The sequence below is a fragment of the Anarrhichthys ocellatus genome, unplaced genomic scaffold (genome assembly GCF_004355925.1).
Source record: "Anarrhichthys ocellatus isolate YVR2014 unplaced genomic scaffold, GSC_Weel_1.0 scaffold2, whole genome shotgun sequence".
NCBI classification, from domain to species: domain Eukaryota; kingdom Metazoa; phylum Chordata; class Actinopteri; order Perciformes; family Anarhichadidae; genus Anarrhichthys; species Anarrhichthys ocellatus.
Window position 1 is genome coordinate 13492091 of NW_022280032.1, and position 17343 is coordinate 13509433.

Consider the following 17343-nt stretch of genomic DNA (forward strand, 5'->3'; position numbering starts at 1 on the left):
AGTTTCTCTGTTCTCACCTTAAATCAGAGTTTGACGCTTTTGAGATGCTTTGTGACATCACACCTAGTTTGGTTGTAATGCAACTTACCAAATGTGATTTGAGACTTGCAGGACAAATACACTAAAATACACTTCTCAGAGAGGTAGGAGACATCTTGTGACCAGCACATGTGCTTATAGATGCTGTACTTTGTAAGGAGTAGCTTTTACTTTAAGAATTTGCAAGTAGCATACTGGATTAATTGTCTAAAAAACACAGACAAATTATTAAGCAGAGCAGAGTATTTCTGAATGTCTTTGAACATGTCTAGAGGGGATCTGTTGACAATATTCTACTGGTCTATGGATGCATTCATGAATTTGTCCCCCCGACAACTTTCTGCTGCTCACTGTACCAGACATGGGACAAAAGCTGCTTTCTGTACTTCTGGAAACAAAATGTGATATTTAGTATTTCTGAATCTGATGAGAGCAGCTTAAATGGATCGAAACAGCAAAAGCATGCGTTTTTCACAAATGTAGTTTAATAGTTTAACTTTCTGCTCCGTCATCACATCTCATGTTATTACCACAAAGAAAGTTCAGAGAAATACTAGTTTGTTGCATAAGCTGCCATGGTTTTACCATAGCAGCTTCTTTTTATTAGCAAAATCATGGAGATTAGTCCACTAATGTGCCCATCCAATGGAAACAGAGGGTTGGGGGTCTAGGGGGGATATGTAACTTGAAACCATCACACACGATCAACAACAGTGCACCCAGCCACGTCTCCGTCTGTCTATGCACTGAACACAGATCTACATGTGGTCCTACTGTCTGCTACAAGGCCGCCATTGGCATCCTCTTTTCAAAGCTTCTCTTTGCTTCTTGATTCAATAAGGAATGTTACAGTTTGTAGCCGCACACCAACAACGTGCACTAGTTAATTACAGAGAGTAGCTTCTTTTTGGTCGCTTAGAAAAATAAAACTTTGAAAGAGGATGACAAGTAGAGGAATAAAGTCCCTTTGTTTTATATTGTGCACACGTTCTCACACACACACACACACAATCACTCACGCCGGCTTTTGGCCTCAATCAAAACAAAGCTCCCACTCGCAGCACACATGCAAATCACACATCCGAAAAAGGTTTACACACACCTCTCGCAGTATGTCAGAGTGAATTGGTCTACAGAGTGACTTGGTCTTGTTTGGTTTGTCCAAGGACGCAAAAAATGATGCGACAATGAAACCATTAGAAAAAAAAATAGTTGATATGAACTCGGGGGCAGAGGGGCGGCTTGGGAAGAGTTCAATGGTAACATTTACATAAACCTAACATCTAACTCAACAATGATAAACACACCGCAACTAACGCATGCAAGGCACAAGGACCTACAAACAAGACAAAAAGTGTTCATTCATGGACACACAAAAAAAAAAAAAAGTCAAGGCCCCCCTTTTTATATAAAAATTTAAAATAATGATAATAAAAAGGTAAAACGAACACATTTTAAAAACTGTGAAAAATCCCCAGCCATAGACAGTCGTACAAATATATTTTACAGAAGATGTTTTTCTACACACCGTCTTTAAAACTTTTAGAGATGAACATAAGTTAATAAGAGGTTAAAAGTGACATTCTCAGCAGGGTCCACGAGGTTCCCTCCAGTCAGAGTCCCCTTGAATAAAGTCACTCGGCATGCCAGCAACCAGGCTGCCTGAAAGAAAAGAGGGAAACAAAGTGATTAGAGGAGAACAACGCGACGGACCTCATTGTTGGCCCGGCTCGTCCGTGAAGCGGCAGGCGTTACCTTCAGAAGAGGCCACAGTCCTTCAGGTTGTTCTTGATGATGACGTCAGTGACGGCATCGAACACAAACTGCACGTTCTTGGTGTCCGTGGCACAGGTGAAGTGGGTGTAGATCTCCTTTGTGTCCTTTCTCTTGTTCAGGTCCTCAAACTGGCACTGAATGTAAGCTGCTGCCTCTTCGTAGGTGTTGGAGCCTGGAGGAGGATGAAGACGACATAATTAGGAGAGAAATAGAGCACGGAAATGTCACAACGAAGAGTTTCATCAAATCAAAAATATAACACCTTTCATTATGATACCACTATGATCTCAATAATACAGACATGAAGTAACTGGATGTTTATCAGATCTGTACAAGTAGAATTCAAGGCAGAGCTGTTGTATTGGGTTGCATTAGGTTGTAAAGGTGTACCTTTACCGTTTATTGGCTTAACATTGTTTTTTTTTTTTTAAATGTACTTGACTGCAGCATAAGTATTTAGCAATGGCAGTTTAACCAGCATGCCACAGAGCAGCTTCACTGACACTTTGCTCCGTTTCATCAGACGATGGTGAGATGTAAATAACAAGTAAATATTATTTATAACAGTTTATACAAATCAAATGTGGAGAGCTTTTTTTTTTTTTTTTTTTTTTACTCGTACAGAATTTTTGTCTGTTTTAGATTTTGATAAGATACATCTGTGAAATCCGAGTATCAATAAATCCAACAAAGGACACATTGTTAAAAACATGAAGCAGCCCACACAGTTCAGGAGCAGAGCAGAGGGGAGGATAAAGACACATTTCTGTGTCATCTGCAGAGACTGCCGCGCCTTTGAGTGGCAACAAGGGGCTGGCAAATATCACTAAGAGATTATTATGTAGAATGTTATACGTGTAGCATTATTGTAATGATTATGATGGCAGAGGTTTGAAGAAAAATGACATTACACTACATGTTGCATTCAACTTATGTAGTGTCCCTAAATCAAAACCAATAAGATCTGCAAAACATAATTTATGAATAAAATCAATTTGTTTTGTTGCTAAAACCTTTCAAGCCATTGAATTTGTCTGACTGAAGACAGTTTTAGGATGTTAAGGACCTGCAGACGGCCACTAATAAACACCAAATATACTTGGTTAGACTTTATGGTTTAGGTGCGACACCAACATACAAAGTACAGTATTTGCATGTAAAACACACCTACTCTGCATCGAGAGTCTCTGTACTGTGTGTGTGTGCGTGTTTCTCTCACCTGCATATTCTGGGTAGCAGATTGTGAGAGGGCTCTTTTTGATCTTTTCCTCAAACAGGTCTTTCTTGTTGAGGAAGAGGATGATGGAGGTGTCTGTGAACCACTTGTTGTTGCAGATGGAGTCGAACAGCTTCATGCTCTCATGCATTCGATTCTGAATGAGAGCAGAGAGAGACACACACACACACACACAGTGGTAACCAACCAGAGAAGCTGAACAAATAAATGAATCGGGCCGTGCGTATGTCGGACGGGTCTAACCATCTCCTCGTCCTCGGCCAGCACCAGGTCATAGTCACTCAGAGCCACACAGAAGATGATGGCGGTGACTCCCTCAAAACAATGGATCCACTTCTTCCTCTCTGATCTCTGTCCGCCGACATCAAACATTCTGCAGAGACACCACAGATATAAACGATATACCACACAAACAAGAGGCCTCCCAACATCGACTCTTCATCCGGTCAGTCGTTAATAATTCCACATGTCTGTGTAGCCATGGTGTTTTACCACAATTTCTACCGTGGCTTTACTGAAGTGTAGACCACTTCATGACAATAATACGTCTACTCTTTGATCTCCAGTGCCGGTTCTTCCCAGGTGTCTGTAATTGACTGCTTTTAGAGAGGCAAACAAAACGACTAGGTAAGTGACATGCCTGTCAGTGTCAGGATTCTGATTGGCCGAATGTTTCTCCAACCCACGGAAACAGCCGTCAATGAAAACAACACCAGACCTTTTCGAATCAGTCAACGAATCGGAGATGTGGGAGGCGACTCGGAGTCATCATACAGTTAGGTGACTGGACTGACTGTGGCGGTTGCACTCACTTGAAGTGCAGGTCCTTGAAGGTGAAGTGCGTTTCCACAATACCAGTGGTTTTGACTCTGGTCCTCAGCACATCCTGTTGGGTGGGCACATAAGCACCGTGGGATATCCTGTCCAAGTCGTTCAGGTAGCTTTGGAGGAGAAAAGAGATGGATAGATTAGAAACGTTATACAAATGTTTGCAGACTAAGAGTTGAGAATGTTATTCTGCAGTCCCACATCCTGTATGCAGTGCAGTCCACTCACTATGCTGCAGAGTCATTGAGCTGATACTCCCGGGAGCGGCTGAAGCAGGCCTGAACGCCTCCATCCTTCCACAGCCGCTGGATGACCCCGGCTAGCTCGCCTGTCATGAAGCCCTCTTCTGCTGAACCTGCCAGGACGAACAGCTGCCGCGCATCATCCTAACGAGACAAAGACCCTCCAATTACAGCCAGGATCCACAATTGTATTCATATATACATTGGGTTCGAAAAGCTACACAGCATTAAGCAGGTCAGTGGCCAAAAAATAAATATCTGTAAAGCATAAAATCAACAAGGAAAAGCTGAAGCAATGACTAAACCACTTGTTATACCAGCGAAACACAGATTCACAAAATGAAACAGAAGAAATGAAAATGACCCACAATTATGCGCTGTATTTATTTGAAGCATGTCGTGCTAGTAACATACAAACTCACTTATACAAAACACCAAACTAATGAGCACAAAGTCAACAAAAATCAAAAGGAAACAGAAATGTTGATTATTCCTGTAAAACTCTGTCCATGAACAAGCACACACAGCAATGTGACCGTATCAACTCAAGGACCCACAGACAGCTCTCGTGTCAGTAAGCCTCTGCTTCAATGAAGCGCTCTGAATGTGAGACTAAATCCCCACCAGCTCTGTCTGACCTGCTGCAGAGGAGGAAGTGAGAAGAAATTAGCCCAGTAGGGAAGAGTGACATGACTAACCAGTCGTTGCCCTCATAGCACTGACCTATATAAATGCACAGAAATGCAACCCGTAATGTCCCAAGAGCAGTGTAAATGCCAGCCTTGATTTTCTCACACTCACCGCTCTGGCTGCATCGGCAAAGTCAATCTTGAGGCGTCCCATCGCTCTGATGATGGCGATAATGGACTGGATGGTGTTGCTGTAGACCACGGCCTTGTACTGCTTACACTCCTCCTCTGAGTAGCCCGCTTCATGGATGATCCTGGCACACAACCAGAGGGCATTAGCACTTTTTCTCCAGGTAGCTTTTTCATGGATTTGTTCATAAAATAGATTATTATAGTCGACTGGCAGTTATTGGCTGAGAATGGATTGTGTTTTAGGGCAAACCATACAGCTACATTGTTTAGGTTTATGGGAAAAATGTTTAAAAAGGGAGGAGACTACATTTTTGTCAAACTGAGAAATGTTTCACATCCACAAATCACATTCATGGAACCAGACTTTTGTTTTATTATTTACAATTTTAAATGCCTTTTAATCGTGTGAGAGACGGAGGGTAATACTTACATCTGGATTAAGACTTCATTCTGATTTGTCATGAGACTTGATTTTTTAAGAGTCGTGTTTAAACAATTAGTTTTTAATTATACCTAGTAAAACTAAAATAATATACTCATTGAACTTTTATTAGTGTCGCATAGCCAGAGCTTTCTCCACAGTGCTATGTCAGCGCAACGGTGTCCTCGCATAATTCATAGCGCAGATAGTGAAATATGTGAAATATGTGGCCAATGGCAGGAATAACCTAACACTCTACATCCAGTGAGTCACACTAAAAAGACTGACACTACGATTTGCTAGAAATCCAACAACGCCATGCGCCACCTTTAAATTAATATAAAAAATGTGTTATTCAACATAATACATGCCAGTTATAAAGATGATAATTAGGTGTCCAATATCTCAATTTACTAGATAAAAATACTGACTGTCCATAGTGTGGGGAAAGCTGAATGAGCGAACAAATGTGACAAGAGTGTCTCACCTGTTGATTGCTAATATCACAGCTGTGTCTAGTGATCTGGTGCAGTTATAGTAAAATGTGCCATTTGTTTTGCAGTCCGAGGTCAGTCATAGGGACTGAAAAGGTGTTAAATGTTAAGGTGTTGACACTTACTTCATCTGTTTGACAATTGTACTTTTCCCAGACTCTCCAGCACCTGAAACAGAGAACAGGTGGCACAGAACATTGAATTATAGTGGAAACAGTTACATGATGTGAATTATTTTAAGTACAAATCACAGATGTCAGACAAGTAGGTACAGTATTCACAAACCCCTCCGACACGAGGCTTCCATATCTGTGTGGTATCAGAATACTCGAAGGGATCATTCTGGTTTGAGTTTGTGTGCATTGTCATGGCCCTACTGTCATTAATGTATGCACCGTGTGAACAAACATGTCCAGACCTAACAACTAAGTAAAGCAATCAATATGTCGATGTGCAGCCTTCCTGTCCAAACACAACAATCAGATGCTAAACTTCCGAGATATAATGGCAGCTTATATCCCATCAAGTACATAAGTGGGTTCACTTTAAGTTGCAACACATCAGAGGCTACACAGTCAGAGATAATGCACTGAAGAAGTGTCTAAGTCCCTGTTTCGCTAGGTCACAGTGTAATTGGATTAATTAACTGGATCCTCCGTCAATGAGATTACACAAAGCTTAAACATCCCTGGGTTACAAACCAACGCCGCATCAGACTGGCCGGCTGGACTCAGAGCTTTCAGATGCTTCTCATACAAACAATATGATTTATGCGAGATCAACATACAACACAAGTAAAAGTTAGGAAATACAAGAAACATACAATTGTGCAAGCCTGCGATCTGTTTGAATGAGCCAAAAAATGTGTTTGGTTTATAGTCTCTCATACAGCTCCAACTCCCTGTGAGATACAGAGCATGCATCATGCTGAGCACACAACATTTTAATTACCGTACCTCTGCAGGGACTCTCAGCTCCCTGGTGAGGAGAACTGTTCACCAGTTTATCGTCCCATATGATAAACAGCCATGCAGGCTGCAGAGCTAACATTACTGCAAAGATCATGACACACTTAACTCTGATTTACAAACACTCTCTCACACCTCACTCAGCTGATGAAATTGAGGGGCTTAAGGGATGGAAATCATGGCCAAAAGTGGAAGAAGTAAAATGGTTCAAGTTTATGGCAGAGCTAGGATGTTTGATAGGGCCACATTGGACATGGGAACACACATCCCCCTCGAGCCATGTGAGACGCAGACATCTCCCCAGTGAACAATAAGCACTGTGCCTCTCCTCTGTGCTGCTTTTTAATGCTCTGGTTGGCGGAAATGCCGCAACACAAAAACAAACATTAATCTTTATGATTTGCATTTGTGCATCCAAGGCAGTCCTCCCACTCAAAACACCCGTCTCAAGAGCATGTCAGTTGCAGATTACTGCCTTATTGCAAACACCCCCAGTGGGTTGCCTGGCAGAGCTGCTATAAGCATGCAAGGTAAAGCTGCATATCTCTCTGTCTTGCTAAGAAACACTCACACTTTATATATTTAAAAAAAAAAAAAAACATCCAACAAATGTGAAATACATGCATGCGACATATGGTAATTGCCCCGTCAGACAACAAATCCACAAACTAATCCCTGACATCTCATACAGGTGCCGGTGGGAATCGTGACACGGGGGGAAAAAACATTAACCATGAAAATTCAAATCAGGTCCATCTCAAATGACGCACAGACATACAGGAACCGACTGCTGCGGCTGAGCGTTGTAGAGTGGCAGAAAACAGACCTGTGATGACACACAGACGTGTCTGAGCAGAGTTCGACGAAAAAGACACAGACTACGGTTGCATTTTTCGAAGAAACTGCTTGTAGACGGCATGATCCAGGCAGCCCCCCAGCTAGCATGCACTAGCCTCCTCTGTTGTGTGTGTATAGTTGCCACAGATGCTTATTGCAGTCAGCCGGGCTGCAAAATGTTGCTATGCAACCTCTTGCCCGTCTTTTCCAGACGGAGACAGCCTGCAGTGGTCATCAGCTACCAGGAAGAATAGAGAGAAGGTGTGGCTACTTTCCTTAAAACATTTCCAGATAACACTGTGAGATGCAATACTGATATAGGGATGTGATCCTCTGATTTGATTAGTCGTTGTTTTAGCCTTCTATGAATTGAATGATGTCTTTTAACAACAAAACACAAAGGATGCATTACAGTTCAGCGATCAGCATATTTGCCTGTTCCAGTTGATTAAAGTCCCTGTCCTATTGACCATGTATTCAAATGACCACACTATCAGATTACCTCATTTAGATTAAATAGAGTATGAAATCTCCATTAGTCATACAACTGATGTCATTAAATTACTAATAAAATGTAATGTATATTTTAACTCATAATTTCAAATATATTTTTGTTAAGCCTTCCTTTCAGCTCTGGAGTCAAGAGAAACAGTTGACCAGATGGTATGACCTCTAAACCCACCATATTAATCGATATTCTCACAAACGCCAACGTTTACGTTGCATTGTGGGACATTTATTCATAATTTGCCCCAAAAACATGAGCTAGTGTCTTCCAGTCTGGTAGACTGTAGCAACAGAGTGACCCGGCCTAAAGTAACGTTAACGCTACGTTAGTGTTTATGTGATGGGTGGCTACTGTAATTTAAACTGTAATAATGTAGACAATATGTAATAGGAACCACAACAGTGCCGCCATTATTGGACGGGCGGTTGAAAAGATATAATCTCAGACACTGTTTAAGGTTAAACTGTCTATGAGCTAACTAATCCAAGCTACCACTGGTGCGCTAACCTAGCTCAGGAGCTAACTGATTAGCTAAATTAGCTTACTGACTTCGCGATGGGAAGAAACGCCTAGCAGCTACTGTGGGAACTAACGTTAAACTAATCACTCAGAGAACTGATCGATAGTTTATTGAATGCGCTGATTTAATTTGCTGAGGAGAAAAATAAATAAATCAAGCAGCACTAACTTTATAGCTAACTGAACCACCCCCATTCATGAGAAGCCCCGAAATGTCTCAAACTACCACTTTTTAGTTTCCTCTAACTTAACTCCGCCATGTTATTTAACGTGGGCGTAGCTAGAATAAACTTATATTTTAGCTAACGTTGGTACAGAAACACGTTTTAATATGCAACAGGTTGGGTTTAAGTTTGCATCAGACGGTGGGCATTAGGAAAGTCCCTCTCCAGCAAATAGACAGAGTCCCTCCGTCCATCCATCTTTCTCTCACCGAGCAGCAGCAGCTTGACCTCCCGGGCAGCCTTCTCTCCGTCGTCCCGCAGGTTCCTGTCGATCATCTTGCTCCGCTCCTGCGCCGCCTTGTCGTCTGTGCTCAGAGTACATCCCATCTTCCTTTAAACTGACCTCCGAATAAATACAAAATGCAGACTATAACCCAACTGCAACTAGGAGTGAAACAACACGCAGAGGCTACCGAGCTAGCATCTAGTGAGGAGGAGGAGGGAGGGAGGAGGAGGAGGTGTGTGTCTGGTCTCTCCACACTTGAGATTCAAACACGCCCTTGCACTCAAGCTTCCGATTCCACGGCCAAGACTCAAATTTTAGTTAACCACAACGTGCGGCTTTCACGACAGCTGGCTCTCCTGGTTGTGTTTCAACTAACGTTAGTAAGACAAAGGGCTTGATGAAAGCCAGAATCATTCACAGAAAAAGAGTAGACGGCAACAAATTGTTCGCTTCCTGTTCTTCGCACATACCTGTGAAATGCGCATGCGTGACAGAGCAACAGGCTTCTTTTAAATGTTTAAGCTTCTTATTCCAGTCTGCTCTGAACCATTTACTCCAAGAAAAGAAAAAAGAAAACACATGAAAAGTTAGGCATGCTCGAAGTAAAAATACATATGGAAAGTCAAACATTTGAGTTTCTTTGTAAACAATAATGCAATAGTGGATAACTTGAATTTTGATTTAATTGACTTTGTCGTTTACACAGACTGCATATGAGAAGGTCGTCTAAAATCTCGGTTCAGTAAATTTGACTCTAAATTTCACAATGTTGACTTCGGATTCTTAATTTCAATTTAATGGGTCCAAATATAGATTTTGTAGCCTTGGCCTTTCTTATAATGCTTACTAGGTGGACATTTCTACTCAATAATGTCAAAGACTATTGCCTACTATCTCATACTTTAGATTTTTATCTCACAATTTGGATTTAATATTCAAAATATTGAAATAATATGTCATCATTTTGACTTTGTGAGTCAATATTTTGACTCACTATCTCATAATTTTTATTTACCACAAGTATTGTTATTTTTACCCTACCTAACTAACCTTTTTAATCAGTTATTTACTTCTTCTGGTGGGCATCTGTGGATTTCTGACCAGTTTTTAATTTTGAAGGATTACAGTATACTGTATTGCCATATAAAAAAACAAAACTATCAGACAACTAGACAATCAAATCAGCAGCAATTACATTGGGGCATGTTTGTTTTGGATGAGTATGCAACACATGAGTAGGAGTGCAAGACATCAGTGATGCATACTTTGTCCATGCAGATTTGCATTGCAAGGCTCTGTCATGAGATGCCAATCCTCAGTAACATGTTTGCATGTGCAGCTCAGACACGTACTGCACAAACAGAGACACTTTCAGTGTTGAAAGGTTCTGCTATTTGAGAATCTGACGTATTTAAACAGAGTAAATAAATATGATGTACAGGTGACTTTAATTTCTTATTTAATTTCTTTCAGAAGATTTACTGAACATCTCATATAATAATATATTATATTTGTCATTCCAACTATAAGAATATCTACTTGAAAGGAAATATTGATGTTGCTCGGTTGGAGAAGGCCTGATGTGCTTTAGTGCAGGGCATCCCTGTGATGAACAGTGAACCGGTGATAAAGGGACACAAACAAGGGTTACACCCTGTGGTTAAGCTAACTCCATCACCACATCCAGGAATTCAAATGACCGGTGGATGAATGTGCACCTGCAATCTGCAATGAAAACATGAATAAGTCCTTTCCAAACGATTTGATTATACATGAGATGTTTAAATGAATAAAAACATATGTTCATGATGCTCATAAAAGGACCACCCAGTTTCCTGAGTTGACTGCATGATCAGCATAGACACACACATACGGCGCAATATCAAATCAAAGTAAATTTCTTTTCATGTTCTGTTGCAATGATCAGAAATACTTTGACCTCAAGTGAACCGTCATATTGTTGATGGTTTTATGTATGAATGGGCTGGGGAAGGGTTGAGTTGTGGTCAGAATTCATCTCCTCATTTTACATATGATTTCCATTGCAGATGGCCCTGCATCATGCAAACTAAAGAGCCATATTTCTTCCCAATCCACTCTAAGTGAATATGGAAAGATTTTCATGTGCATGTGCAACACATGAGCAGGAGATTAGAGGCCATCAGATCAACAGAACAAAACCCTTTTCTGATAATGAAACCACACAACACTTTGTACTAGGTTTTCAACTGAGGATGTGGTAGTTTTTATTCTTTTATTTTGGAGTGGAGATGGGTGTGCATTATTGTTGCCACGACACGACCATGCTGCATCACCAACAAGCAACAGGAAGTGTTTTGACTCTTTAAAGCGACGGAGCCTCATGAGTGTGACATGAATGGTGAAATAAATGAGCAGCTTGTCAGCACTCTGATGCTCCATAATTATTCCAGGATCTAATAACAGAAAACTGACTTTGGTAAATCAGCTGTCTCTGAACACAAGACCGAAACCTGTCACAGCATCGCCTGGGACGAGGTCAGAGACATCGACCAGGAGTCAGCGGACGGCTGGAGAGAGATCAAGAAGGATATTCACAAACTATCCATGACGCCATAAGCCATCCTTTAATGTAAACAACCCCTCCTGTTGCCCTTATATTAATTAAGCCCCATACTTTGGTCACATGATGACAACACAGCCACCTCCATGACAACTGAGCAAACACCTTCAGCTGATAGAATACAATGCAGTTGAAAGCGATAGAAAAGCCTCTAAGTGTCCCTTGAGTTAAAGGGGACATATCATGATTTTTGTGGGGAGGCCATTGGCTTCCCTTCATATGTTTCTTGCAGGATCATTAGAATTTAGCAGACTGGGGTTTATCATTCGGGGGTTTAATGAGACAGGCGCTACAACGAAGCCTTTCAGACAGAGGGTGAATACTGGTATATTCAGACAGGCAGTATAAGAAAATATGTTGTTTTTTTTCAACATTATAGCATGTAAACATGTAGTCGAAACTGATAATACAATGAACCTTAGACTGAGTATGATATAGATAGATTCTGATTTTAACCTGTGTTTTTTCTTTGCACTGGAGCTGGCTTCATTTATTTGGAGAGAGACTTTGAGTTGCAGGCTGGTTTGATCACCTCCAGTTTTAAGTTTTTTTATAAGATTGGTTTCAGTTTTCACATTAGTTCTCTTTATTGTTAACATCCAGTCAGATGCTTGCAGTGTTTGACTCGCTTTTATTTTGCCACATATACTCTAAATATTTTTTTACACACTTTATATTATATGTTATTATATATATTAAACAGTGGATGATGGGTGGCATGCTCTGGATAACAGTTGTCTGCAGGTCAGAGGAGAGACTGCACCGCGAGGTTTTGGAGAGAGAAGAGGAAGACATTAGTCCTCAAGATGGCAGCAGACTGTAGGAAACCAATCAGTAGGAGACAGAAACATGACAGCTCGTGACCATTGGCTGAAGAAGTGACTTTTAAAGTCAAAGTCGATGGCTTTCATCTGTGTTTTCATGTGATGATTCGACCTGCATGTTAATCTCATTTACAGACAAGTGATTCACAATTGAATTGAGTTGGTGTCAGTAGATCCTCAGAAAGATACAATTTGTCACTATTATTCAGTTCATAAAAACTTCACCACATGGAGTTCAGTTTATTTATCACTCCTCAGCCTGTGAGTGTGTTTAAAAGAGACATTTGTTGCTTATAGTTTAGATTATCCTGCTAACCTCCTCATCTGTCACAGCTGAGCTAACCGCACTGATCTAGCGATAGCAATGTGCCTTGCTACACTGTGACAAGAGTGTTTGGATGAAGCATTAGTTAAATTTCACTTTTTAGCGGCTGGCTAGTTAACTAGCCATCTTGCTGATTCCATCACATGACTACATTTTGAGAGGAACATATTTTCTTCAGTCATTCAAAAAAACAAGCCATAAAAAAGTCAATATTAGAGAGACTAAAAGTCAGGATATCTTTTCCTTGACCATTATGCTTTTAGTCTGTGTTTTTAGAAAACAACAACTTTACCTAATTTCTTGGGTAGCCCTTTAATACAATTGATTAGTGTTTCTAATTTGTTTGAAATTAGGGCCTGAAGCACTAAAGCAACATTCAAAAATTGAAAATTTAATTTAAAAAATATGCACGAGGATCAATCACAGTGTCCTTTCAACATGATAAGTAATGGATTTTTGCTGCCTGCCGGGTAAATCTCATTGTCTTCTAAATGTTTCGTGTTTTGTCTTTCTGTTGGAAATAAGCCAACAGTCGAGCTGTAGAGAAAAGAAGAAGAGTGTAGTGCTGCTGAACATTATCATCATTCATTTGACGATGACCTTATTTCACAAGGCAGTGCAGGTTGCAAAACGTGCCATGCATGATGTGAGAGATGATGTTTTTGGAGTTGTGTTGCCATATTGATCTATAGCTCCAGTTTACATTTCTATTAAGTCACAGAGCAAAGCATCCGTTTTACTGAAAAATAAACTCCTGACGTTCTTCTAAAAGCCCAAAGGTGTCATGGTCCTGGGTTTGTGCTTAGTCTGTTTCCTGTTTAAGTTTGAAAATTCACTCTCCTCATGTGTCGTGTCTGGTTTTACCTCCAGTATTTATGTTTCCCTGCCTTTGTGATCGTCTGCCCCGCCCTGTTCCAAAGTTTATTTGACAACACTTACTGTTGTTCTGAAGATTTTTCCGGGATCCTCAAAGACTGTACCAACAATCAGGGCTAAAAAAGATTCAGACCACCAACCTTTACACATCCAATACTGTTCCCTTATTCAAATAAAGATGGCAACCGAAAGTGACAGATGTCTGTGTTCAATTTGTGCAACATAAAACAAAATTAAAACGTTTTGTCATAGGCTCTATTTGTCTGTATGTTACTTGGTATTATCACATATTTTAATATAAAATAACGTCACACAAAAGGAGCAAAGAGAAATGTTGGGTTAAAAATATGTTTTTACCATGCAGCAGAGGTAATCAATCAAGAGTCTTTGTGGATTCTGCATACGTTCAACGACCTTTTGGGGATGTCAAAAATCGCAGGTTATTTTTCGAAAATACTTATACGCCACTCTGTTACTCAAATCGAATGGTAATGCATAGACACACAAACGGGCTAATTTATTTACAGGTTGAATCAGTGCCAGTAGTTGCCTGAACACAATGATGAATTACAGTCTTTGATGAATCTTCAGAGGATTATAATGTCGCGGTTTGCTCGAGGCCCCGAGAAGAGTTACAGTAAAAGTCTGTGTCATCAGCATTATCCTATTAGCACATGATATAGTGTATAATTATGTGAGCAAAGAAAAACAGGCAGTGTGACTTTGAAGTTTCTCTCTCTTTTCATTTTACATTTTCTTATTTCCTCATCTTTTTTTGACAGTAAGATGCACCAATGAATTTCAGAAAATACACGGATGTTTTGTCTGAAGTGTTAGGTAGAGGGCTGCTATTCTGCGCGGCCCTTCTCCATTCAAACAGCTGCTGTTGCTCCAACTAGATGACCTCATTTCCTTGCAGCCTTGGGGCTTCGCTTCATATGAAGTGAAAAGAGCTTCATTGTTAACTGTTTTTTATATTCCTTGTGCACATAGAGTGGTGGATGAAAATGATGGTGTTCCCTTACTGTGAAGAGATTTATATATTTTTTAGTACTGATGGTTTGGGACTGTTGTGCTTACATGGACAAGAAACAGAGGAAGTCAGCAAATGTGTGTAAATAAGAAGAATGATATGAGACATGAAACGGCAATGGAAGTTGTGTGCAAGGGGTGATGGCTTTTATAATTCATGGTGCTTTCCAATAATATACATTGCATGCCCTGCAGCACTGTATCCTTTATGGTTTCTGTCTGTCCTCCTTTTAACCCTAAACACTATCATTTTATATCCTGCCATGATGCAAAATGATGATAATATGTAAGTGTTCGAAATCTCAATTTGCAGCTTACTGTGAAGTAAACTAATGAGTGATCATTATATAGGGGGTAATGAAGGAGTGAAAAAGGCAGTGACCTCTACCAATATTTTTCAACTGTTTCGCGTTGTTGTGCTAAGCTAAGCTAACTGGCTGCTGGCGGTAGCTTACCGTACAAATGGGAAAGTGGTATCCGTCCTCTGATCTGACTCTCTGCAAGAAATGAAATAAGTGTGTTTACCAAAATGTCGAATTGTTTTACCATTCATATCTTACTTATCCTTATTACCAGAGCCTAATTCAATCTATCTTGAAAGGTCTGTATTATCATACATCATTAGGGTGAGTAATACTGTTAAATATTTGTTTTTTTAAAACTACTACAAGTAATAAGACTTGTCAGAGTGTCTTGGAAATTGGAAAAAGGAGCTTCAGGCGACAGGAAACCAAAGACACACAAAGTTAAAAACAGACGAGACACACATCCAAAACCTCATATTGATTTGTGTTCATGACAAATGGGGAAACAGCAGAAGAGGAGCTCATGATCGTGGATGCACCGCTGCAGTTTTCTACAACACAACTGCCCCCACATTAAGTTCATAAAATGATAATATAATATTTACATTCAATTTACAATAATTACACAGAATATAAAATATGCAGAAGTCTTACAGTTTACATTAAATCCAAACAAAGTAACAGACCAATGCTGATGTGATCATTGTGCTATAAGTCTAGACCAGGACAAGCACAATGAATCATCTCATATTTTCTCATATCAAATCATCGGGTCCGTCTGATTGCACGCTGCTCATGTCATTTGCAATACTGTTTCGTGGAGATGGACCATTATTCTTTGTAGTAATTCCATCAAAGTAAGGTCATCCACCAACTGGGGCAGACTGCGTCAGGGTTTGGTTAAAAGGTCAAAACAACAGGGTCTTAAAGGTTAAAGTCCAGCAGCAACAGAATAACAGTGTGACCCTTTCCTTTTGTCCTCTTTTTAATAGTGTTTTCCCATTTCATGTCACATCACAGCCAGTCAAACTTCTCTCCACATCATCAGCTACGGCTTTTGTAACTCAGGAGAACTTAATGAGTTTGCGCTGGAGAGGCCAGTGCTTTCCATGGTCCTGAAACAAACATTTCTCTGTCTCCATCTCTTGTTTATTCAAATTTGCGACCCTAGCTTCAGGGATGCAACACAACTAATAGCCCCCGTAACCCCTCCCTGCTGCCAGTCTCTCTTTTTGTCTCTCTTCAACACACACGCACACACTGGTTCTTGTCAGAGGAGGAGTGACATCAACGTCGGGTTACTTTCTGCCTCTCTCTCTGCTCCAGTGTGTTAACAGAGGTGAGGGTAACATGGACCAAACTAAAACAGCTCATCCATGTCATTCCCTGCAGACAAGGTAAGAAAACATTTCTCTGGATTTGTGCCAAACTACCACAGACAAGGACATTTCTTTACATACTTATTTAGAAAAGGATCCTAACTTAAGGAACACTTGGAGAAGATGTTAATATCTGTAAGCTGAGGCAACAGTAGAGTCAAGTATATTTCAGAAATATCTTTTTATTTACCTACTTTCTTATGCTGTAAAGTAGAAAAAGCTTCATTTAAACAATGCTGAGTCAAATGACGGCATTCTTGTGAGTCATATCGATATATTAGAAAATGATCCACTCTAGAAAGATGAAGCAATATCCAGGGAACATTAAAATATTGATGAAAAAGTCACTATAAGACAACACAAACAAAAGGAAAATTCGAGAATTACAATGTGATCCATTATTGATTGAAACGAGGATGCTTCTAATAGTTGAAGAGTAGAACTGGGTTTTATTGTTCCCTGAGGCTGTTTTGGAAATGTTTATCATCATTGCTGAAAGGTTTCAATCAGCCACCACCAGCACCAGATCCCATCTCTGGATTCCCCGGTCTCCCTGCTCCCGAGGAATCCCCCTGATTACACAGCGTTTGTGTTTCAGAGTGAAACTAGATTTCAAACAGCTTCTACCTGAAATCATGTTTTTTAAATCTTTGCTCATTAACTATCTTACTTCTGTCCCCTGAGCTTGAATCACCTCTCTTTTAAAAATATCCATTTTAACTCCCTTCTTTGCGTGTTATCTCTTCTTCACACTATCCTCTTAGTTTTATTCTGTAGTCCTTCCCACACTGTTCACTCTGTTATTTGTTTTTCTTTTTCTTCTTCTTTCTGGCTCCATGGCAGTGTGTCATTGAATATTC

At 40.2% G+C, this 17343-nt stretch overlaps 1 protein-coding gene across 1 annotated transcript; it reads right to left on the bottom strand.

The window, feature by feature from the left end:
* Positions 1-506: 506 nt before the first annotated feature.
* On the bottom strand, positions 507-9598 carry LOC116392397 (guanine nucleotide-binding protein G(i) subunit alpha-1). The gene is made up of 9 exons (XM_031863820.1): positions 9124-9598; positions 5984-6026; positions 4924-5065; positions 4109-4266; positions 3865-3993; positions 3296-3425; positions 3035-3188; positions 1795-1987; positions 507-1701 (listed from the first exon to the last, which is right to left on the bottom strand). Exons 1-8 carry the CDS (start codon positions 9239-9241, stop codon positions 1797-1799), a joined length of 1065 nt encoding a protein of 354 aa, XP_031719680.1. The 5' UTR covers positions 9242-9598; the 3' UTR covers positions 507-1701; positions 1795-1796.
* Positions 9599-17343: the final 7745 nt, after the last annotated feature.

Coding starts and splice junctions, on each gene's coding strand:
- LOC116392397 (XM_031863820.1), bottom strand. CDS start 9,241: ATGGGATGTACTCTGAGCACAGACGACAAGGCGGCGCAGGAGCGGAGC. Junction 3,426..3,864: donor TTCAAGGACCTGCACTTCAA/GTGAGTGCAACC, acceptor GTGTCTCTGCAG/AATGTTTGATGTCGGCGGAC. Junction 1,988..3,034: donor CTGCTACCCAGAATATGCAG/GTGAGAGAAACA, acceptor ATCCTCCTCCAG/GCTCCAACACCTACGAAGAG.